Source organism: Mustela erminea, chromosome 6 (assembly GCF_009829155.1).
Source record: "Mustela erminea isolate mMusErm1 chromosome 6, mMusErm1.Pri, whole genome shotgun sequence".
Classification (NCBI taxonomy): Eukaryota; Metazoa; Chordata; class Mammalia; order Carnivora; family Mustelidae; genus Mustela; species Mustela erminea.
In genome coordinates this window covers 53,862,293-53,885,759 of record NC_045619.1, presented here as the reverse complement: position 1 = coordinate 53,885,759, position 23,467 = coordinate 53,862,293, and the positions used below count along the sequence as shown (strand labels likewise).

The 23,467-nt window shown below is 36.5% G+C and overlaps 1 protein-coding gene across 2 annotated transcripts in view; it reads left to right on the top strand.

Moving 5' to 3' along the window:
* Nucleotides 1-23,467, top strand: part of LOC116593263 (NKG2-A/NKG2-B type II integral membrane protein-like) — a 43,474-nt gene that overhangs the window by 12,031 nt on the left and 7,976 nt on the right. Inside the window, exons 5-6 of one of the 2 annotated variants that reach the window (XM_032347276.1) lie at nt 9,910-10,013; nt 10,257-10,369. In XM_032347276.1, the coding sequence (XP_032203167.1) occupies nt 9,910-10,013; nt 10,257-10,369 (217 nt within the window). Of the gene's footprint in view, nt 1-9,909; nt 10,014-10,256; nt 10,443-23,467 lie in introns of those variants that run through there. The other variant, XM_032347277.1, reaches the window with a different exon arrangement.

The window sequence follows — 23,467 nt, the reverse complement described above, 5'->3', positions numbered from 1 at the left end:
GCTTATTTCACTGAGCATAACAGCCTGCAGTTTCACCCATGTGATAGGATTTCCTTCCTTTTTAAGGTTGAATATTATTATGTTATGTATGTCCTATGTTTCCTTGATTCCTGCCTCCCTCAGTGGGCACGTGGCCTGCTTCTACCACTTGGCTTTTATGAATAATGCTGCAGTGAGCGTGGGTGCCCAGAGAGCTCTTTGAGATCTTGCTTCCAATTCTTTTAGATGTTTTCCTACATGTGGGATTGCTGATTCATATGGTAATCCTATTTTAATTTCTTCAAGAAGTTCCATATTCTTCTTCATAATGGCTGACCAGTTTGTACTTCCAACAGTGTACAAGGGTCCTCTTTTTCCACCTTCTCACACCACTTTTTTTCTTTGATAGAGTCCATCCTACGGAGTATGAAGAAATATCTCATTGTGGTTTTTATTTGCATTTATCTGATCATTAGGGATACTGAGCATCTTTTTATAAGCCTTTTCACTTTTTATTTTCATGGACAAAATGCTTATTTAATTCTTTTGCCCATTTTTTAATTGGGTTATTTGGTTTTGTTTTTGCTACTAACCTGTAGGATTCCTTATATATTTTGGATGTGAACCCCTTGTCTGATGTATGATTTGCAAACATTTTTCCCCATTCTGTCTTTTCATTGTTTTGGTCATGCCCTTGGATGCACAAAAATGTTTTGATGTTCTACATTTGCCTACAGTGAGCTTTTCCTTTGCAGTCTATGATTTTGGTGATATACCCAAGAAATCATTGCCTAATATGATGTTTACTTTTCTCCATGATCTCTTTAAGAAATGTCATAGTTTTACATCTTAGGATTAGGTCTTCAGTCCATTTTGAGTCAATTTTTGTGCATAGTGTAAATGGTAACCTCCACCTTCATTCTTTTGCATGTGGATAGTAAATTTCCCAGCATCATTTATGAAAGATTCCATCCTTTCCCTATTGAATGGACTTGGCACCCTTATCAAAACGAATATACATGAACTATGTGTCTGGGTGTATTTTGAAGTTTGGTACCATAGAGGATGTAGGACCTGGGGCTTTGTGTTGCTTTGGCTGAGGTTACCCCCTCCTGTCTGAAATAGTGTGCAGGGACAAGACAACTGGAATGATTGCGAATACATATTGGCCTATTCTGATATCCAAAAGTAAGATTAATATTTGTTCCCTCCTCTAAGGGCAATAGAGGCAATCTAGGATCCAAAATTCCAGGTACCCATTTTGAAACATTCAAATAAACTGGTATTGTATCTTCTCCCCACTATACTGGATGGAGCAGAAGAGGATTGGATATATAAGCTAAATAAGTAAAGTTATTTATTTGTGCATAACATCCAGGATGACTTACGGCTACCGTGATGAGAGCCATCATAGTTACCACCATGTTGTTACGGGTGAGAGGATGTTGCTCACTCTCCGGAACTTCCTCCGCTTTCTTGGTCAGTTTCTTTATCTGGCCCCAAGTTAGAATCTTTGCTCTGTCTGTCCCAGGTAACGTGACCTGAGTGTTCTTTAAGGTGAGACTCTCGAAGTTGATGATAGGTGAGACCGGTTCGAATTTGAACTTCTTGTTCATGACGAACCTTTATAAAATGAGAGGGCACCCACACGGGCTCGACAGCCTCATTGGGTAATACACACCCATATCCCTTTCCCCAGGTAACTAAGTTACCAGGGAGCCATTGATTAGAAGTAATATTTTTCCACCAGATTGGAGGATAAATTTTATCTTGTTTTAGTTTACTAAAATGTCTTTCTATTGCTGCAGTGTTTTTATCATCACGATTCAAAAAATTAAGAGTAAATAAAAGTTGCGCTAATACATCTTGAGGAGAACCATGTATTTTCTTATGTTTATGAAGCTGTAATTTTAATATTTGATTAGCCCGTTTGACAGTTCCTCGACCTTGAGGATTATATGGGATGCCAGTGGAATGTTTAATATTTCATAGTTTAAAGAAGGACTGTAACTTATAGGAAACATAAGCAGGTGCATTATCAGTTTTTATAGCTTTAGGCATTCCCATGACTGCAAAAGTAGAGTGGAGATGTCTAATAACATGTGCAGCAGTTTCTCCTGTTTGAGCTGTAGCCCATATGAAGCGGAGTATGTGTCTATAGTGACACGAACAAAAGATTGTTTCCCAAATGAAGGGATGTGAGTAACATCCATCTGACATATCTCATTGGCTGTTATGCCTCGTGGGTTGATACCCGCTGGCTGTGTAGGCAGATTGATGGCAGCACAAGAAGGGCAGGAGGGGACAATAGAATTTCTTGCTCCTTAATAATAGGGAATTTATGCCGAAGTCCTTTTTGATTAACATGCGTAAGACAGTGAAAATTGGAGGCTTCCTGAAAAGCTGAGCAAATGAGAGAATCAGCTATTTCATTACCTCTAGCTAATGGCCCTGGAAGGCCAGTGTGACTTCAGATATGAGTAGCATAAAAAGGAGCAGAGCACTGGTGAATAAGGGATTGCAAATGATAAAATAATGAATGGAGGGAGACATCAGAAGTAGAAATAGTAGCAGTTTCAATATGCTGCAAAATATACACTGTATATAACAGATCAGATAGCAGATTAAATGCAGAAGAAATATCTTGAAACAATGCAATAACTGCCATTAATTCTGATTTTTGCACTGAAAGACCAGTAGTAGATATGACTTTCGAAGTAGGACCATAATAACAAGCTTTACCTTTAACAGAGCCATCAGAAGAGTGAGTAGGGGCATCTGTTATTGGATTTTAGAAGTAATTCTAAAAAGGAAACAATAGGTAAAGAGGGATAATGAGAAGAAATGTCTCCAGTAAAGCCTCTAAGAACAATTTGCCAGTTTAAATTATTTTGGAATGCAGTTTCAATTTGTGCCTTATATAAAGGCAGAACAATAACCTGTGGATCATAACCCTGTATTTGGCGAGTTCTTTTCCTTCCTAATTGAATAATACTGCCAATATGGTCTATATAGGTAATGAGTGTTTTAACAGTATTATTTGGGAGAAAGATCCATTCTACAATTAATTTTTCCTGGATAATTAATCCAGTGGGTGTATGTGGGGTATGAAAAATGAGAAGATTTATCAGTATTCCAGGTTGAACTCTGTCCGTTTGCATTGAATGAATCTGGCTTTCAACAAACCGTAATTCTTTTAAAGCCTCTTTTGATAGGGTCCTGGGGCTGTTTAAATTAGGATCCCCCTTTAAAGAGGCAAAAAGATGCTGTAAAGCATATGTGGGAATTCCAATTTTAGGTCTTATCCAATTAATGTTTCCCAATAACTTTTGCAAATCATTCAAGGTTGTTATTTTATCTCTACGGATTTGAACTTTTGGGGGTTTAACTGACGTCCTGTCCATAATGAACCCCAAATACGAGAAAGGTGTGGTAACTTGTATTTTTTCTGGAGCTATAATTAGTTTGTATTTCTCAAATTGCATTTGAAGCATTCTAAATGCATCCTGCAATTGCATGTTATCAGAGGCTGCACATAATATATCATCCATACAATGGATAAGATAAACTTGTGGAAATTGATCTCTAACTGTCTGTATAACTTTTGTCATACTCCTGACAGATAGTGGGGCTATCCAGCATTCCTTGTGGAAGAACTTTCCACTGATATCGTTTGGCTGGTTCTTTTCAATTTACACTGGGAATAGTAAAAGCAAAACGAGGACAGTCTTCCTTAGCAAGTGGTATAGTATAAAAGCAATCCTGTAAATCTATGATTACTATTGGTCATTCATGTGGGACTAGATTAGGCGAAGGCAATCCAGGTTGGAGAGACTCCATGGGTTAGATAGTAGAATTAACTGCACATAGGTCTGTTAAAAGTCTCCATTTCCCTGATTTTTTTCCTAATAACAAAAACTGACGAATTCCAAGAACTATGAGATCCTTCAATATGTCCTTTTTCTATCTGTTCCTCCATGAAGGCTTGCAAAATAAGTAATTTCTCTTGTGGTAAGGGCCACTGCTCCACCCAAACCGGTTTGTCATCCTTCCAATTTAACTTAATGGGTTCAGGAGCAGTGGCCCTCAGTGAAAAATCTGGGAATCCTGCTTAGGGGAAGGTAAAACCAGAGAGGCTTCCCATTGACTTAGTAAGTCTCGCCCCAAATGTTAATGGGTAAGTCTACAATATATGGCTGTAGATAACACTTTTGACCCTCGGGGCCTTCACAGAGAAGAATACTGGAGCTTTGATGCACATTGCCAGTCTGTCCTAATCCTGTAATAGTAACAGGAGAGGAATTGCATGGCCATTTCTTAGGCCAGTGTAATGAGCTTATGATAGACACATCAGCTCCAGTATCAATTAGACCTGAAAATTTCTTTCCTTGTATTTTAAGATGACAAATCGGTCTTCTTGATACATTTTCTCAGTCAAATATGCTCCTGCCTTTCCAGTACACCCAAACCCATCGGAGTTTCTTTATTTATTTTTAGATTGACCCCGGAGATAGGGTAAAAGCAACAACTGAGCAATGCAGTCTCCTTTTTGAAAACGGCATGGCGCCACAGTAGTTAACATCACTGAAATTTCACCGTATAATCTGAATCAATAACACCAGTATGAACTAGCACTCACTTTAAAGTAAGGCTTGATCTTCCCAAAAGTAACCCAGTGGTCCCCTTTGATAGAGGGCCATAAATGCTAATTAGAATTTTAACGGGAAGCTTGGTAGGCATTAAAAGATCATCTCTGGGGATGGGGAGATCTAATCCAGCACTACCAGGTGTGGCATGTAATAAATTTAAAATGATACATTTGTCTGAAAGCTGGGTGTTATGGGAGAATTGGCCCCCTTGTTTTTCGGGGCTGAGGGCTTGCCCTGAAATAAGTTTCCCTGAAAGGGGTATCCATCCTTGCCAACTCTAGAACGACACTGACTCGCCCAATGGTTTCCCTTTTTACATTACATACAGAGACCAGGTGTTTTATTTTACATTTTGCAGAGGGAATTTTCCTCTTTGCCTACATTGAGCTTTAGTATGCCCTGCTTGCCCACAGTTGAAACACTGTCCTTTAAATTTTCCTGTGGTCAGAGCAGCCATTTCTTGAGCTAACAAATCAGCTTTATAGGTTTCTGTTCCTACTCCTTGGCATAGCTTAATATAATCTGTCAGGTTCCCTTGCCTTTAAAGGGTGCTAGCAACTTCTTACAATCAGAATTAGCATTCTCATAAGCCGACAGTTGCATAATGGTATCCTCAGCCTCAAGATTATTTATCTGTCTTCTGACAGCCTCTTGTAATCTTGCAATAAAATCAGTATAGGGCTCTCTTGGACCCTGTACCACTTTTTGAAAAGAAGAGCATTTATCTCCCTGAGATTCTATTCTCTCCCATGCTCTCAAACAGCAACGCCGGAGCTGCTCAACAGCTTGATCATTCATTAATACCTGGTCTTGAACCTGGGCCCATGGTCCAAGACCCATGAGCTGTTCTATGGAAATAGGAATGTTATGAGCTCTATTATGGGCAGCTGCTATTTCTGCTTGATCTTGCCACCATGTTTTGAACTGCAAGAACTCACTTGGAGATAGAACTGTTCTTGCTAGCAATGACCAATCCGTCGGAATAAGTCGATTGCCTTCTGCGATGCCTTGAATGATTCCCGTTGTAAATGAAAAATTAGCTCCATAGTTTTGTACTGCCTGTTTTAGTTTCTTCAATAATTTGAAGGGAAATTGCTCATGCTTGGCCTCACAGATACCATTAGGGTTGTTAGGACATATACCATTAGGGTTGTTAGGATCATGTCCTGGAACAACATGTTCTGTAATAATAACTGGGAAATTAAAATGTAAGACATCTAGGTCTCCCACTCACTGTGCTTCAAGGAGGCCTTTCTGAGCAGCCGATAGATGTACTTTTCATCTTTTTCATTAAATGGTGCCTTCTTATAGAACAGCAGAGCCGATGGCGAAAGTGCCATGGGCACCTTTTGTTCTTTTATTGGAGGAGGAGGAGGAGTTTCCTCCTTTCTATATTCCTTTCTGGTGGCCTTAATAGTTTCTTTCTCCTCCTGGATGGCATGTTCACGTTCCTCTTTTTCACTTTCTCCTGAACATTCATTATCGCTCTCCGAATCAGGGGTTTGTAAAGGCTCCAAAACGGAGCGAATGAGGGTTCAAGTAGGCCATATAGTAACTGGAATTTGCTTTCCTTTAGTATACAAAAGTTTTAATTCGTGACCTACATTTTCCCATGTTTATAAATCTAAAGTCCCTAATACAGGGAACCAGGAGCAATGTTCTTTAATTACCTTTAAAAGCTCCATAAGTTGGCCCTCGCTGACTTTTGCTCCTCCCGCTTTCTGGAGCCTTCTCAATAAATAAACATAAAGGCGATAACCGTTTCTGCTCTCTAGATTACCCATACCCTGCGATAATGGCCCACAACCCACCAGCGGGAAAAAGGCACGGCCATGCAAAACTCACGTTGGGGCTTCTTCTCCCGTTTTATTTCTGATCAGATCGGGTCTGGTCTGGTCCCCGTTTGGGCGCCACTTGCTGCTTCCAGCCGGCGACGGGAGAAAAATTAGGCACAAACAAGTCAGCTGCAAGAGACTGGCAGCAGTCCTTTCAACTGTTGTCCCCTGCTCCCAGTCTCTTGCAGCTGACTTGTTTGTGCCTAATTCTTCTCCCGTCACCGGCTGGAAGTGGCACAGGGCAGATACAGATTGTGTGGTAGATGATGTGGTCTAAGGCTGCTAGAGGTGGAGGATATTATCACCCATTCCCTGATGTTCACACTGACTTAAGTCACCTCATAATCCACCCTGTTCCCTCAAGAGCATTACTTTGTGTTTGAAAATGATTTTTGGTGGTATCATTATGACATCTTGAGATGTGGATTTGTATGTAATCATCCTATTAGTTTTCTAGCCTGTGGTTTCCATAAATATTTTTAAAGGGGTATTTAATAAGTTTTTTGTTCATTGTGACTTAAGATTGTTGTTCTGCTTTTTTTCTGTCTCTGTGGTTCTCAGTTTGTACTCAGATCTATGCTGGATTTCCTGAAGCTCTTTTGAAGATCTATGAACTCTATTAATTTTTTTCTCTTATTCTATAGGATGAATAAATTCTGTTATACCTTTCTCAATTTCACCAACTTTTTCTTCTGCATATCACATATTCTGTAAAGCTAATAAGTGAACTTTTCATTTCAAATATGTATTCATAAACTCAGAATTTTCTGGGGTTTATTCATATATTTTTATTATTCTGTTGATACTTGTTACTCTTATATTGCTGCCATCATATGTTCACTTAATTATTTGAACACTGTTTCTTTATAATTTACATATATTTGTAAATATCACTTTAAAGTAATTTTTTCAAGATTTTATTATTTGACAGAGAGAGAGAAAGAGAGAGAACACAAGCAGGGGGAGTGGCAGGCAGAAGGAGAAGGAGAAGCAGGCTCCCTGTAGAGCAGGGGAAGCCTGATACGGAACTCAATCACAGGACTCTGGGATACTGACCTGAGCTGAAGGCAATGGCTTAACCAACTGAGCCACCCAGGCTCCCCTAAAATACTTTTTTTCTAATAAATGTAACATCTTATCCCAGTAGAAATTTCTGTTGGCATATGCTTTCTCTTAGCATGGAAGATATTTTCATGGATTTTGTATGTATTAATTCCTTTTAAAGATATATTTATCTTATTTTAGAGACAGAGCAAGAGAGATAAAGAGAGTGCAAATAGGGGGAGGAGCAGAGGGAGAGGGACAGAGAAAAACCCCAGCACACTCCATGCTAAGCGTGGAACTTGATGTGGGGATTGATCCCAGGACCCTGAGATCACGACCTGAGCCAAAATCAAGAGTTAGTTGCTTAATGGCTAGTGATGATGAACATTATCACTAGCCATCAGGGAGATTCAAATTGAGATATCACCTTACACCAGTTAGAATGGCCAAAATTAGCAAGACAGGAAACAACATGTGTTGGAGAGGATGTGGAGAAAGGGGAACCCTCTTACACTGTTGGTGGAAATGCAAGTTGGTGCAGCCTCTTTGGATAACAGTGTGGAGATTCCTCAAGAAATTAAAAATAGAGCTTCCCTATGACCCTGCAATTGCACTACAAAGATACAGATGTAGTGAAAAGAAGGGCCATCTGTACCCCAATGTTTATAGCAGCAATGGCCACGATTGCCAAACTGTGGAAAGAACCAAAATGCCCTTCAATGGACGAACGGATAAGGAAGATGTGGTCCATATACACTATGGAGTATTATGCCTCCATCAGAAAGGATGAATACCCAACTTTTGTAGCAACATGGATGAGACTGGAAGAGTCTCACTGCTGAGTGAAATAAGTCAAGCAGAGAGAGTCAGTTATCATATGGTTTCACTTATTTGTGGAGCATAACAAATAGCGTAGAAGACAAGGGGAGATAGAGAGGAGAAGGGAGTTGGGGGAAATTGGAAGGGGAGGTGAACCATGAGAGACTATGGACTCTGAAAAACAATCTGAGGGGTTTGGGTGGGAGGTTGGGGGAACCAGGTGGTGGGTATTAGAGAGGGCACGGATTGCATGGAGCACTGGGTGTGGTGCAAAAAACAATGAATACAGTTACGCTGAAAAGAAATTTAAAAAAAAAAAAAGAAATGTTAACTTAAAAAAAAAAAGAGTTGCTTAACCAAATTAGCCACCCAGCTGCCCCATTTTTTAATTTTTTTGAAAGACATTTTTGATAATGTAGCTTAGTGAACATTCAATTTCATTTTTCTTAGATTTATTATTTTCTTGTAAGTTGCATAAACTTACAAGTTTGCATAAACCAACTTGCATAAACCAACTTATCTAAAGTTGGTCTCCTGATATTTTTGTTTAGTATTTCCATATTCATCTTGTTTATTTTTATTTTTTAACCTATCCTCCTGGGTATGATCCTTGTGATTTTTTAGCTTAGATGTCAACCACTATTTTTTTTTTTTAAAAGACTGTGTTCAAATGCCACAAATCACTAGGACTTCCACCCTCTGTCAGGTGATATGTGTGTGTGTGTGTGTGTGTGTGTGTGTGTGTGAATGTGTGTGTGCGCACACACGCACACATGTGTGGAGAGTCCTCATAACTTTATAGCAGTTCTTAAATCTTCTTCACATTTACTTTCTACTAGGATCTTTTTAATTTTTGGTCTCCTCTCCCCAAGCACATATTTTCCATCAGTCAGGAGTGTGTAGAGAGCTCATGTTATCTCTTCAGTCACACTTCATCATACCTTCCTATTATATTTATGGGGGGGGTCACAGTGATTGACACAAAATTATATTTATGGGGGGGTCACAGTTCTTGACACAAAACCACAACCTCAGACTAGTAAAAGTATACATTTTTCTCATTCATTACCAAGCAAAATAATCACATTGAGCTGAAAAGTTAATGGGCTCTCTCACTCTCTTCCCCACTGCTCATCAAGTCTCCCCTGTGGCACCAACACCACTGCTTTCTGCAGCTTCTCCAAACTGTAAAAACTACCACTCGTCTTGATCATTGAGCTGAGGTGGGCAGGTGGGGAGCCAATAACAATCCTAAGACAATCCCAGACAATAACAATCCCAGACAATAACAATCCTAAGCAACAAATATAATGCTTCTTACTTGGATATCTAGGGTTTTTTTTCCACTGTAAATATTTCATGAATTATTGAGCTTTTATCAATTTTCAGAACCCTGAAATTGTTATCTTTGTAATTTTGTTATCTTCTCTTACTCCTACTTATAAGGTAGTTTTGTAACATGTCTACTGTGTAACATTAAAATTTGAAAGATTCTATAAGGCAAGAATTAACTTTGTTACTACAGAATTCAAATGAATGTAAGAGCTTCTATTTGACGTCTAATAAAATTTGTTTTCTCACAGCATTTGTTAGGCCTCTTCATTTCTTCTTCATGGCTTGGAGTCTCCCAGACAAGCAATAATAATCCATCTGTGTGGCCAAAACACTCAACTTTCTCTTCCAAAGCGTAAGTTTCTTAAGAACTTTTGTATTTTGTACCTTAAAAGAATTAATCTTACAATGAAAAACAGCAATATGTGAACAATTATATAAACACAATTGTTGAAGTGTTTTCATAGTAAATTATATGGGAAATATTCTGATTGAGGTATACAACTATTAATTGAAATAAATTGTTAATTCATCAAAATATTATGGTATATAAGGTATATATTGGTAAGATTAATGAGGTATAATTCTCGTATTTCAGGTTGGCAGTATCATCAGAGAGTGACCGGGTTTGTCCATATTTCAATTTTGGACTGGAGAAAGTTTTTTCTACATCTTGTTTAGAAATTAAAACATACATTTGTAAGCACCAGGCATTTTAGTTACCTAATTTTGGTATAACGCTATCCTACCATATATAAAGAACATGTTTCTCATTTCTCCAAAAGCCATGCAATTATTGTCTCAGAATATTTTTCAGATATATTTTTAGAGAAGTTTTATGTTCACAACAAAATTAAGAGCGAGTTACAGAGTTTTCTTCTATTGCCCCTGTCCACACACCTGCCTCTCCCCCATTATCAACATCCCTCACTAGAATGGTTCTTTTGTGACCAAAAATGAATATCCATCGATGTGTTATAATCATACAAAATTTACTTTGTACATGAGATTTCACCCTTGGTGTTGTTGGACTGTTTTTCAAGATTTATTTATATTAAAGTAAAAGAATATATATACTCAGGTACATATTACACATTTCTTAAGATTTTGCAATTCACTAAAATAAATTATATATATATATATATTACAAATCATAATATTATTGTAAAGTTCCCAATAAAGTGAATTTTACTCATATTTCCAAATAAATTGGTTTGTCCTCACCCTTATAGGGACTGCAAATGAGGGCTAAACAACCAGAGTGGCAATGTAATCAGTCAGAATTGAATCAGGGGAAGATGGATGCAAACAACTATTACCTATTTGTAAGGGAAAGCCTATTAAGAAGAAAGGCTACTAAGATAAAGGAAATCATAAAGAATTTCTTAATGTTGAAGGAGAGTACCCCAAGGAGAGATCACTGTGATACCAGGTCTACTCTGAAGATGGAATTTAGATATCATTGAAGACAAGATGGATACACACATTTATGGCAGAGATGCTCACTGTGTTGACCTGGGACAGAGCAGCTCCACAGTCCACAGGCTAAAATTGGTGAGGCTGGATCTCAGGCTGTGACTGGTAGTCAGGAAGAACCTCTGTTAGGAGGGATGGAGCAGAGGGCAGGAAGCTTTGACTGGGACTGGCCACAAGTACTTGCTGGAGGTGAATACTCAGGACCTTCCCGTGAATGCAGCTGACAACCAAGCCATAGTGGCCAAACACCCTGGAAATACATGAAACCAGGAAGAAGAGCCGTTTCTCTTGCAGGGTCTCTCAATTGTCTTTTACCAGCAAAACTCAACCTCATATGAGCTAACAAGGTAGAGAAGTTTATAGGATCTAGCTCCATTATCTGAGAACAGGGCACAGAGGGATGGGTAGATTTGAAGCCAAGAGTACTAAATTGTTAAAAGGAACTCAGGGTTATCAGGCAACAACCACAGGGTTACTATAAGAGCCATTCACATCTGTCCCACATCCTTACAGAATATAATGAATGGGTATCTTCTGAATCTTTTTTAGTAGAGCACTACCAAATTAGGTTTATCTATGGTAGAGATTGGTTTCTTCTCAATCATTAATAACCAATGTCCTTCACTACTTTTTCTTGTGTGTTATTTTCCTTACCTGGATTTCAGATATTTTAAAAGACATCCTGCTTTATTAAATTCCCCAAGTCCCCACTTCTGTCGCCCTTACCCAGGCTAGAAAATACTTTGATGCAAAAATAAAATGTTAAATGTTGATGAAAACAAGAATAAAAGTATAAAGATTCTGTGTGAGTCAAACAGCTAGTTGTTGCCAGAATTCATGACAAACCTTAAGAATTTGATAATGATTCAGACATTTCTACCTCAGTTCAATTACAAGAGGGAGAGAGATTGAACACAGTTATTACTTGCAAAATAAATCCGTATTTTATACATATTTATCTCTTTGAATATAGACATATTCTTTTTACACATATTCTTTTTTTAATTGCTAAAGTCCAGAGTTTATTTAGATTTATGTAGTTTTTACCTATGTCCTTTCTCTGAACCAGAATTCCATTCAGGATACCACATTATTACATTCAGTTGTCATGTCTCCCTAGGCTTTTCTTTCTATGGCAGTTTTTCAGACTTCCCTGTTTTGATGATTTTTTTCTTTTTTTTTGTCATTTTTTTTATTAAGTATCATATAGTAAGTACATCATTCATTTTTGATGTAGTGTTCAATGATTCATTAGTTGGTTGTCATTGATTCCCCCCTTTTTCTAAATTATGTTCAATTAGCCAGTGTATAGTACATAATTTGTCCTTGATTCAGTTTTCAGTGATTCATTAGTTAAGTATAACACCCAGTGCTCATCACAGCATGTGCCCTCCTCAATACCCATCTTTCTGTTATCCCTTCCTCCACCTTCCTCCCCTCTGAAATGTCCAGATTTTTTCTTAGGGTCCATAGTCTCTCATGGTTCATCTCCCTCTCTGATTTCTCCTCCTTTGGATTTCCCTTCCTTCCCCTATAGGCCTCCATACTATTGCTTATGTTCCACATATGAGTGAAACTATAATTGTCTTTCTCTGTTTGGCTCACTTTACTTAACATAACCCCCTCCAATTCCATCCATGTTGATGCAAAAGGGGAGTATCCATAATTTCTGATGGCTGAATAATATTCCATTGTGTATATGTATTACATCTTCTTTATCCATTAATCTGTCGAAGGACATCTCAGCTCCTTCCACAGTTTGGCTATTGTTGACATTGCTGGTATGAAAAATTGGGGTGCACGTGCCCCTTCTTTTCACTATGTCTGTATCTTCGAGATAAATACCCAGTAGTGTAATTGATGGGTCATAGTGTAGCTCTATTCTTAACATCTTGAGGAACTTCCATACTGTTTTCCAGTGTTGTACCAACTTGCATTCTCACCAATAGTGTAAGACGGTTTCTGTTTCTTCTCATCCTCACCAACTTTTGTTGTTTCCTATTTTGTTAATTTTTGCCATTCTAACTGGTATAAGGTGGTTATCTCAGTGTGGTTTTGATTTGCATTTCCCTAATGGGTAGTAATGTTGGATATTATTTCATGTGTCTGTTACCCATTTGTACGCCTTTTTTTGAGAAGTGTCTGTTCATGACTTCTCCTTTTTTGACTGGATGCCCACTTTTTCACCACTATTGTTCAACATCGTACTAGAAGTCCTAGCAACAATATTCAGAAAACAAAAGGAAATAAAAGTCTCCAAATTGGTGAAGAAGAAGTCAAACTCTCCCTCCTCACAGAAGACATCATACTTTATGGAAAACCCAAAAGATTCCACTCCCAAATTACTAGAACTCATACTGCAATTTAGCAATGTGGCAACATACAAAATCAATGCACAACAGTCAGTAGCTTTCTTATACACTAACCAGGAAACTATAGAAAGAGAAAATAAAGAATCAATTCCAGTCACAATAGCAACACAAACAATAAGGTACCTGGGAATAAACCTAACTAAAGAGGTTAAGGACCTATACTCTAGAAACTACAGAACAATTATGAAAGAAATTGAGGAAGACACAAAAAGATGGAAAGATATTCCATGCTCATGGATTGGAAGAATAAACATTGTTAAAATGTCTATCCTCCCCAGAACTACTGATGCTTTCAATGCCATCTTGTTAAACTACCATTGTCAGTTTTTTTAAAAAGCTGGAACAAAAAATCCTAAAATTTATATGGAACCAGAAAAGACCCTGAGTTGCCAAGGGAAGGATAAAAAAGAAAAACAAAGGTGATGGAGACATCACCTTGCTTAACTTCAAGCTATATTACAAAGCTGTGATCACCAAGATGGCATCACCAATACAGCATGGTATTGGCACAAAACAGACACATAGACCAACAGAACAGAATAGAGACTCCAAAAATGGATCCTCAATACTATGGTCAAATAACCTTTGACAAGTCAAGAAAAAATATCCAATGGAAAAATGATAGTCTCTTCAGTAAATGGTGCTGGGAAAATTAGTCAGCTCTATACAGAAGAATGAAACTGGACTGTACCTTTATACCATACAAAAAGATAAATTCAAAATGGATGAAAGACCTCAATGTGAGGCAGGAATCCATCAAAATCCTAGAGAAGAAAATAGGAAGTTATCCTTTGATATCGCCACAGTAACTTCTTTCAAGACATGTCTCCAAAAGCAAGTAAAACAAAAGCACAAATGAGCTTTTGGGACCCCATCAAGATAAAAAGCTTATGCACAACAAAGGAAACAGTGAACAAAACTAAGAGGCAGCCCACAGAATGGAAGAAAATATTTGCAAATGACATTACAAATGAAGGGCTAATATCCAAGATCTATAAAGAACTTCTCAAACTCAACACTCAAAAAACTAATAATACACTTTCTTTTTAAAAGATTATTTGTTTATTTGAAAGAGAGAGAGAAAGAGAAAACAAGCAGGGGGAGAAGCACCTAGAAGGAACAGAAGAAGCAGTCTCCACACTGAGCAGAGAGCTTGCTATGGGGCTGGATTTCGGGATGATGGGATCATAACCTGAGCTGAAGGCAGAAGCTTAACTGACTGTCACACAGGTGTCCCTGAACTTATTCTTTATATTCTCTGTACTGATTTCTTATACTCTGATAGAGCAATTATATGAATATTTAAAATCAAATTCATGCAATATGTAAATGGGAGCTGTACCTAATTGGTAAAGTTGTGCTATGAACAGCCCAAGACTGTACACTCTCTGAAAAATAAGCATTTATTTCTCATCAACAGTTTGTGCTTTGGTGGGTTTTAGTTGATCGAGGCTTGGCATGGGCTTGACTCCAGACTCCAAATTCAGCTCAGATCTTTTTGATATATTTTTTTCTTAGAAGATCAGAATACCTGGTATGGCATTTTATAGTAGAGATTAGCAGTTGGGAGAAATGTGCTCCTTAATGCCTGGACTCTGAACTCATAAGTTATCACATTCCCACTTACATTATATTGTGAAAACAAGTCACATGGCTGAATCTGTCATTGAATTTCTTCAAGGTGTACTCTTTTTAAAGTGATCAGATGGTAGAAATATAGTTTTATTGAACAACCTAATCTACCATAATAGCTATAAGGTTATTTTTCTCATTATTATTTCATGAGACAGAGAAGTTTGTGAAAGAAAAATATTAGGAAATAAATGGAAAACCGAGTACTTTCTTATCTTCCCATCTAGTTTTTTTTTTCCTCTGTGCCAAAATTCTTGTAGTTTTGTATAGTATTAAACATCATCACATAGATTCTTGTACTAGGGTCCTGGATCAATTTACAAATGGAAATACGTAGTATGGGGTAAAGTTTAAGGACATTGACAATGAAATCAGGCCTCTTCAGCATAATTTCTAAATGCACACACTAGGCTTGTGTGTCAGTTACATGACTGCTCTGGGTCAGTGTCTTGTCCTGGAAAATATGATAGATATAGTTATTCACAGAATTGCTTGAAGATTATTTAAACAGTCCCTCTTGGCAAACAAGTATTCACTAGGTTAGTCATTTTGACTTAAGAACTTGATGCTTCATTTCCATCATCTATAACATGATGACCATAATAGTAATCATCTGATAGGGCTGACATAAGAAATCAATAATATAATGCCTGAAGATCCTTAAATTGCAGGCTAACCCCATGATGTTCTTGCTATATGTGGTATCTTCATATTTTGTTTTTTGAAATATTCAAATAAAGACTGATTTCCAAGAACACTAAAGGTCTGAAACTGACTTCTTCTTTCACCCATCCAATTTCTATTGTTATATTTGTTTAACTGGACATCAGATATATATTCTGACTTAACCACTTCCATCATGTACATCAAAAACATTAGCATTTTTAAATATTTTTTTCTATCTTTAGCAGCTTTTATTTATTTGTGTTCCTCTGCCATTCGTTTTTAATGAACTATTTGTTTTTTTATATTATTAAATTCAATTAACATATAGTGCATTATTAGTTCAGAGGTGGAGTTCAGTGACTCATCAGTCTTATATAATACCCAGTGCTCTTTACATCACATGCTTTCCTTAATGTCCATTACCCAGTTACCCCATCTCCCAATCTCCTTGCCTCAATCAAACCTCAGATTATTTCCTATGGATAAGAATCTCCTAGAGTTTGCCTCCCTCTCTGATTTCATCTTGTTTTATTTTTCCTTCCCTTTCTTCCTTTCTTTGAATTTATTCAATTTACAAGAAAGGAAGAAAGAAGAAAGAAAGAAAGAAAGAAAGAAAGAAAGAAAGAAAGAAAGAGGAGTAAGAGAGAAAAGAAAAGGAAAGAAAGAAAAGAAAAAAGAAAGTCTCAGATAATTCAGGGAAATAAAGATCAACATGGTAGTTTTCTCTGTGTCTAACTTTCTGAGAATATACATTAGGTGTTGAACATTATGGGATTGTTATTCTAGTTCCCAGAGATAAGCAATACTCATTTCCATACTAGATTCAGGAAAGATGGTGCCTTTTATAATTTATTGTTGTTGCAGCAGAGGAGAAAGTGTATTCTTTGCAGGCACTCAGTTCCAAAAAAAATGAAAAGGACAAAGCTGTGTCTGTCCACTCTTGTGTAACAAATTTATTAATCTGAAAATTTTATATTCTGAAAATTAATGGGTTTAAAGTTATGGATAAAATAAGAATTTAACATTAAAAGTTGTTCCTCTCCTCTTAATTAAAATCATTGCTTCTTTGTGGCTCCTCTTAAAGCAATATGCAAATATTTAGCTTTTGTCCTCCTCAAATGCTCTGGATTGGATAAGAATAATAATGGAATCTGAGAGGGGATCAAAAATATTTTTTTAAAGAATTTATTTATTTATTTGACAGACAGAGATCACAAGTAGGCAGAGAGGCAGGCAGAGAGAGAGGAGGAAGCAGGCTCCCTGCCGAGCAGAGAGCCCAATGCAGGACTCGATCCAAGGGCCCTGGGATCATGACCTGAGCTGAAGACAGAGTCTTAACCCACTGAGCCACCCAGGTGCCCCAAAAATATTTTTCACAAGAGAGATCAACGTGATAATATCAAAAGTTATGACACATGTAATTAGCATCTTACAAGGAAAGGGAAACAATTAGCAGAAGGTTATTTTAAGAAATAATGGCTGAAGCTAATTCAAATTTGTTGAAAAACACCAAGTTGAATTCAGGAAGCCCAGCAAAACCCAAATAAAACAAATAAAAATTAAATTACAGGCATTGTAGTTATACTTCTGAAATAGACAAAAAAATATTGAAAGCAATGACAGAATAACAACACTTTATATGCTTAGAAATTCATTAGAAATATTTAAACGTAGGGGATAATAAAATAATCATCTCAAGTAAAAAAAAAACCCTGCTAACCCAGAATTTGATGTCATTAATAGCCTTAAAGATGAATGAAAATTAAAACATTTTCAAAAAACTTCTCAGAACATCCATCACCAGCAGACCTGCAGTATAAGTGTTAAAGAAAGGAAACTTGTCAGAGGGACCATTAAAAAAGAAGTTAGTGTCTGAGGGTTGGGTGATGGGGAAAACCCAGAGAAATTTGAAAAAGCCAAAAAGAAGAATTCCAGAAATGTAAACCAAAACATTTAAAAGAGTAATTGGTGTAGTGATTAAAGAACAAATTAGAAAGAATTAAGGAGAAAGTAAGTGAATTGAATGAACACTTGAAAACAAGAGAAAAGGAGGGAGAAACTATAAAAGCTAAACAGGCATGAGGGATAACATTTGCAGCATGGGTCAGAATCATAGGGAAAATGCAGATAAGCCATATTGGAAGAGAGCATATGTGGTGGTAGTCAGGACTGGTAGTCCACTGGATCCTCCCATTCAAGAAACACAGTTCATCACTATTGGAAAAGATACCTTTAATGAACACCTGGCTGCGTCATAGTAAAACTATTTCTAATTCCCATCCTTCCATTTTCTTTAAAAATTATGACAAATTGGATTTTTGCCCCAACAGTTCATTGGAATAATTCCCTATTTTATACATAAAATAACAAAATCTCATTTTAGTGATTAGCAGCAGCATTTGACAAGAGTGGATCCTTCATTCCTACTAGAAACAAGTTTCTCACTTGGTACTCAGGGCAATACCTTTTCTTGGATTTGAGTCCCATCTCATCATTACACCTTTAGTCTTGTTTGCTGATTTCACCTCTTCTCCTCTTCCTCTTTACATGAGAGAGTCGCAGAGCTTATCCTAGAACTTCCTCTTACTTATATCCACTTTAAGTTCCTCGGTGGTATTCTCAGTTACTTAGTTTTAAGCAACACATGCAAGCTGAAGAGCCCAATTTTATGCTTTCTGCCCCAAACCTCACCATTCATCTCAAGGCACTGATATTTGAGTCCCTATTCAACTGCTCCTCTTGTGTGTTTAATGGATTATTCACACTTGACATATCCAATCCAAACACAGTCTCCTAATCACAACTACCTCATGTACAGTCTTCTCCATCTCAGTGAATGGAAACAGATTTGATCTGTTTTCAGATACTCAAGGTACAGCACATGCTTCATCCATGACTCCTCTCCTTTTTCATGCCACATTCTCACATTACAGTTTTGTTAACACTGACTTCAAAGTATTCCAGAGTCCAATCTCTTATCACCATTGCCATGCTTTACCTTAGTCCAGGCCACCCCATATCTTGCCTGTAGGATTTTGCGTTTCCCTTTTTTTGCTCATAATTTTTGAATTTCATCTATCTGCCAAGTTGAGACTAGTAAAGTATAATCAGAGCATGTTACTCATGTGATCTTGCTTCTTGATAAAGAAGGGACAGCCTTACTTAACAAAAACCTGGGTGATTTGAGCCCTCTTCCAACATGCTTTGTAATATAGCATTGGTCAATATTTTCTTCATTATCTACTCCAAACCACCAACCAAGGAGTCTTTACAGACACATTATCACCATGAAAATTCAAAACCAAAAATATGTTATCTCTCTCTTTCTGTGCTTTTTACATAGAATAAGCAAGATTTTTTTACTACCAACATCACAGGAATTCAATTATAAGAAATATTATTAAAAAACATAGACCAACAAATGGGACAACCTGAAATGGATAAATTCCTTGAAACATGAACTACCAAACCCAAAACAGGAAGAAATAGGTAAGAACCATATGATCCTTTCAACAGATGCAGAAAAAGCATTTGACCTTGTGCAACATCAATTCACAATTTATAAAAACCAAAGAACAAAAAACAAAAAACCTCAGTAATGCAGGGATAGAGGAACATAATTAAAAGTAATAAAGACCACATATGAACCATGCACAGCTAATATCATCCTCAATAGAGAAAAATCGAGAACTTTTTCTCTATATTGAGGAAGAAGACAGGGATGTCCACTGTCACCATTGTTATTTAACATAGTACTGGTGGTCCTGGCCTCAACAGTCAGACAACATAAAGAAAGGAAAGGCCTCCAAATCAGCAGGGAAGAAGTCAAACTTTCACTATTTGCAGATGACATGACACTGTATAGAGAAAACCGAAAAGACTGTATGAAAAAATTACTACAACTGATCCAGGACTTCAGTAAAGTCACAGAGTATAAAATCAAATGTACAGAAATCTGTTGCATTTCTGTAGTGCAGTAATAAAGCAGCAGAAAGAGAAATCAAGGAATCAACCCCATTTACCACTGCACCAAAATCATGAGCTACCTAATAAAATTCACAAAAGAGGTAAAAGATCTGTGCTCTGAGTACTATAAAACAGTAATGAAAGAACTTGAGGTGGACACAAAGAAAGTATGTAATGCCAAGACTAAGCAACCCGTGTGAAAATAGAACTTACATACTATTAAAAGACCTGTATTTTCAGGTCTCAGCATTTGTGACTGAGAAAAAAGCAAGCTAACAGCATGGGTGGTCAAGCCTCTGACCCCAGAATCTTGTGGAACATAAACATTTCTCAGAGTCACGTCGCAATTAACTGACACACCACAAGCTGAAAGTCTCGGACATTCTGGAGGTGTGTGATGAGATAGTGTCTTCAAAACAGCCCAAGTGTAAGGATTTCCTGTTTAAATTTTAAGTCACACATTGATAAAGAATCTACCTTTTCTACTACTGCTTCACTTTGAAAACTTTGAGAGCTGGCGGTCTGGGAAGACCACAGATACTATATGTTTGCAAGAGTAACCTGGTCTCCCACTGCAAGATGCATGACTTTCTGCCCAATAGAAGGTATGTGTCACTCCTCCACAGTCTCTCTCCTAGCCACCTCATTTAGTGTGAGAATACAAATGCTGGGTGGGATACACCTGAGGTACAACTAATACACAGTGAAATCACAGAGGACACTGATTATCCCTATTCCAACAGTTCTGGGTCACAAACAGGAGTAAATATGAAGTAGGTCAGAGAATTTCTTGAAGTATTCAAATTCTTGCCCCTGGATAAGTAATCAAGTATATATACACACATATAATAAAGGTTTATAAATCAATATAATTTCAAGTGAAATCTTATAAGCATCATGCATGACAAGGTACAGTTAATTTGGATCTGACATCATATAATTACACATATTTTTTATATTTAGCCTAGCCCAGGCTTTAAAAATAGTTTTTAAAATACAATCTTGCAAGCATGAAGATTAACTATAATTCCTCATATACTTCCTTAGTTAAATAAAACCAGTTTAATTTTTCATATCAGGATGAGGAAACTTCCATAATATGGTAATTTAAACTTACCTATAAACAATGATAAGATTTCTAAAACATTTGAACTAAACTTTTCAAAAAGTTTTACTGCATTGATGAAACAAACACTCCCATGAATCATGTTGCATGGTCTAACTGATATGAGTCAGAAACAGTAATATGGTATTGTGCTAAAAATATAATTAAAACAAGACTTAAAAAATCTGATTAATCTAGGTGTTTTACATGCATCACAACTTACATATTTTTATTCCCATTATAGATTAGTAAACTAGATAGCTGGACATGAAATAACATTTAAAAGATCACACACTGTAACTTTGAGAGCCAGAAGTGATTCTAGAGTTCACGGACTGCGGAGTCAATTGTGTGAATTATTAAATTTAAATCAAATATTAAAATTATATTGAATATTAAATAAATATTAAAAGTTAAATTAAATATTAAATTTGATTTATTACAATTGATTACACAATAAAGTTACCTTCACTGCCTTTGACAACCATAGATTGTTTCCGAGTTCACAACAACACTATTCTTCCATAACTGATCTCTACTTTTATTTATCATTTTACAGTTTCATATGTTGGCCATTATCAGTTTCCATTTTCTAGTGTCAAATAAGGAGTTTAAGAAATCTTTTCTGTCGTTTTGTTTTGTTTTCAGTATTGTTTATGTTTTGGATAAGTTTAGCATATCATGTAGCATTTTTCACCAGATACAATATTTCTTCAAAATTTAATGATTTCCAGAATTCCACAATTATTCAAAATAAAAATTCATTTGATAATACCTCAATGCTTTTATTAAGTATATATAAGTCACCAAATAAAAGTAATTTACTTCAGGAATTTCTTGAATACACTAACACTATTATTCCCCCAACTTTAGAACATTCAATCTTTAACCATCCATGGATTTTAAAACTTATCATAGAAAATTAGTCTTATTGTTTCCTAATAACATCATTTTAGTTTTGACCCAGCTGTTCTAGCAGTGTTAAAATGTGTTATGGAATCTGACTTTAGGTTAATAAGGGCGTCATTCGCTTCAAGTTTCTTTATTCCTCACTAATTTATTGCTTTTCATTGCTACACAATAATATTGCATCAAACATAGAATATCATTTTAAAAATCACTTATTATCTGATGAAACCCTTATTTCAAGCTCTGAGGAAATCGGAACCAGAATTTTACATCATTCAACTACAAAGGAGTGTTACCACTTACCTCGCACTTCACCCAGTGTGACTCCAGCAGGGCTTTTGTCATTACCTACACTGTTTGTCAACTACATCAGTCCAGTTTCCATACAGCACAGGCCCTGAGATCTCTCAGCTGCTGAAATGAATAACCAGAGAGAAAACCTCTCAGAACCAAATCTGGTTAAGAATGCAAGAAGACAACAGTCAAAAGGTAAGGGAACTAAAAGCTCTAATTCAGTAACTGAGCAGGGAATCGTCTGTGCAGAATTAAATCTTCAAAATAAGATCTGCAAGGGAATGACAAGAACTACCACTGCAAAAATAAAGCACACAGTAAGGCACAACTGTTCTAGGATGTGAACTTGGGGTGCAGTTGTGTGGGGAAGAGTAGGGAATGATTTCATGTATTTTTCATTTGTGAGGATCAGAACTTGAAGCTGGAATAAGGTAATCTTATTTTTGAGATCTGAGGAATAATTTACTCCAGCATTGTTGTAAATCACAGTCCTTGACGAACAACTCATGGAGCATGATGCTTACTAACAGTTAAATGGTATATTGTGAGGAAGATTACAATGGTAGATATGGGTTTGTGGTCCATGTTTATACCTATGATTCCCTTTGCATCTTTGGTTCTCTTGTATGTAAACTGTCTAAACTTTAGTCTTTATCCACCTATCCTTTCTCACTGTTTCATTTCTCTCCCCACATACCTGCCATTTTCTCTAGAGAAGATCGTTGCTGGGAGTTTGGGAATCATCTCCTTTGTCTTGTTGTACATTGTAGCAAGAATGATAACTTCTCTTCCCTGTGAGTAAACCTTTGAATGATTCAAGAATGCACTTTTTGTTTGAATGATCATCAGTGCCTCTAAACATTTCACGTACCATTAATGGAACTTTCTTTTTCATGTATGCATTTAGACTAAGTGTGAAGCACTTATTCTGAATTTCTCAAAGGTATAAATAACAATGATTGTAGAAAAAAATACATATGTAATTGAGAAACATGGGTTAATTCTTGAGATTGGTTAAACCAAATACTGTAAGGAGTGCTGAGTTTTGGTTCTTTAAGCCTTTTAATTATTTTCTCCAACAAGTTCATTACTTTATTAACTACTTACTGTAAAATCAAAATTATTACAGACTTTTCTAATTCTAAACAATACACCAAAATTCAAATTAAGAAACTCAAATCATTGTGCTTTATTTAGTTTAATATTAAGTTTGTATGAGGATTGCTTTAATTTTTCTAGTTACTGATGGACCGGAGCAGAACAAAATATCTCTTGAAACAAGGATCCAGAAAGGTACATCATCATTTTCAAAATTCTGATATTAGTATAGTTTTTATTTTATCTCTATCATAGGTTAGACAAATATGATAATAGAATTTTTCTTTATGT